At 37.4% G+C, this 2,272-nt stretch overlaps 1 protein-coding gene across 1 annotated transcript; it reads left to right on the top strand.

Annotated features, from left to right (window-relative positions):
• Positions 1-1,578: 1,578 nt before the first annotated feature.
• Positions 1,579-2,001, top strand: LOC107063021 (TGACG-sequence-specific DNA-binding protein TGA-1B-like). The gene has a single exon (XM_015314413.1). It carries the CDS (start codon positions 1,579-1,581, stop codon positions 1,999-2,001), a length of 423 nt encoding a protein of 140 aa, XP_015169899.1.
• The last annotated feature ends 271 nt before the right edge of the window (positions 2,002-2,272 follow it).

Here is a 2,272-nt window from a genome sequence, read left to right as displayed (position 1 = left end):
TTCAACCCTTTTGAGAGATGGAACCACAATTTAGAGATGGCATGTTCAAGTACCCAGAGCCATCGGTAGAAACCTGGTGCAACAACACAGACACTTCATCCAAAACTCCTGAGCTACTCCAACTATGAAGTAGCCTCGACGATGACATGTGCTTAACCATCTCAACTCCCACTTCCTGATTGCTGGAAAAATTGCTCATTTCCCCCGACGTCAACTTGAAATTTCTAGAAGAATTGCTAAAATTCCTTATCAATTCATTCCAAGGTTGACTAAAACAATTAGGGTCCATCTGGAGCAGGTTTGATCCCGTGGCTTCCCCTTGACAATCTCCCGAGGTTGACTTGATAGTTCCAGAAGCACCATCAACACTCCCTATCTGTTGACCAAAGCTATTTGGGTCCATCTGACCCGAGTCAAAACTCGTCTCCGATCTGAGATAGTCAGGCAGGTATCTAGGCATTTGAAACACATCATTATGGGTAGGATTTAGAAAAATATCATTGAATGATGCATAAAAAATGATGTCATCAGTTGAGAAATCAACGTTCGAAAATTTAATAGGATAATCCTCAATATTTTCTTGACATGTTGTGGTCATGTGTACGGTGTAAGAAGTATGGTCCAATTTTTTTTAGCAATTGGTCACAAATTTAGCGAGAGATGGAGTAGGAATAGAGAGGAAACTGTCATTTACTTTTCTTTTATAATTTTTTTTTGGGATTGTTCAGATTGATCTGTTAGAATTTGTAGATATCATATCTTAGAAATAAAAATTAAGATTCTTAAAGTTTCAAAAAATAAATTTGTAAGGTTGTTTCATTAGTTGGTATGTGTATTTTACCAATAAGAGCATGTATGGATACAAGAATCCTCTTTTAAATGATCGAACCTTGAGGAAAGATTGCTATTTTTCAATGAAGTAAGGGGTGTAAATATGTGATCCAAGAACCATTTAATCTTATTTATTTTCTTTATGCCTCTATATTTCACACTTGGAAGGTCATGATCTAGAGTTCAATGACTAGTATATCTTATAAAAATGAATCTTTCTAGTTAAATCAAGAGCACTAGTCTAACAGGTTTAAGAAAGAAAGTTGAATTTTAGAAAATGTCCTACACATGACCGCAACTTACTCTTTACATCCTACACATGACTGTAACATACTTTTTACGTCCTACACATGACCGCAACATACTTTTTATGTCCTGCATATGACCGCAACATATGAAAAAAACGTCGATAATTTTCTATGAAATTTTTGAACTTTGATTTCTCAATTGATGACATTATTTTTTATGCATCATTTGATGATATTTTTCCAAACCCTATCGATGATGATGCATTTCAAATGTCTAATTACCTGCCTGACTGTGTCGGGTCAAAGCCGAGTTTGAAATCAGATCAAATGGACCCAAATAGCTTTGGTCAACCTGGGAGTCAGCTGATGGGGAGTTTTGATGATGCTTCTAGAACATTTACGTCAACCTGAGGAGAATGTCTCGGGGAAGCTCCGGGCTCGAACCTGGTCTAGATGGGTTTTTATTGCTTCCATCCACGTGGGAATGAATTGATTGGAAATGAGCAATTTTGTCGGCAATCAGGCAGTGGGAGGTGTGATGGTTATGGAAATGTCATCTCTGGGGCTACTTCATAGTTGGAGCAGCTCAGGATTTTTGGATGAAGTGCCTCCGTCATTGCACCAGGTTTCTACCGATGTCTCCCGGTACTTGAATGTGCCATCATCGAATTGTGGTTCCAATCTCACAAAAGGGCTGAATAATCTGTCAGATTCGAACAAATTGGTACATTCTTCTGCGAATTTAGGAAGTAATTCAGTAAAAGGTGGAGTTGTAGAACATAAACTCAACGCTAATATAAGTAACTGTAGCTATTTGTTGAAGAGGAAAAAGGGTAGTGAAGACTCGAATAATGTAAGCAAACACCAAAAATTCACTATATTTTTCTTGAGTGACATTGTTAATAATGATGAGGATAAATAGAGGATGGCTAGATTAATTAGAAATAGGAAAAGTGTTCACTTGTCAAGGCAGTTAATAAAGCATTATGTTGAGTAATTTTTGTATACAGTTAGCATACTTCATTCAACATTTGAATGCAAAGATATCCTATGATATGGCGGAAAATGTAACTCTAAACGCACAACTTGGAGCAACTGGTGTACCTCCACAAGTGTCACCCCCCCCCCCCCAAGATGTATCCCCGTCCTCTTCTTATGGATGTTATTATACAATCTTAAATGACGAATTATGC

The sequence above is a fragment of the Solanum tuberosum genome, unplaced genomic scaffold, assembly GCF_000226075.1.
Source record: "Solanum tuberosum cultivar DM 1-3 516 R44 unplaced genomic scaffold, SolTub_3.0 scf00013, whole genome shotgun sequence".
NCBI lineage: Eukaryota > Viridiplantae > Streptophyta > Magnoliopsida > Solanales > Solanaceae > Solanum > Solanum tuberosum.
The sequence above is the reverse complement of the archived record's forward strand: the minus strand, read 5'-3'. Positions and strand labels throughout refer to the sequence as shown.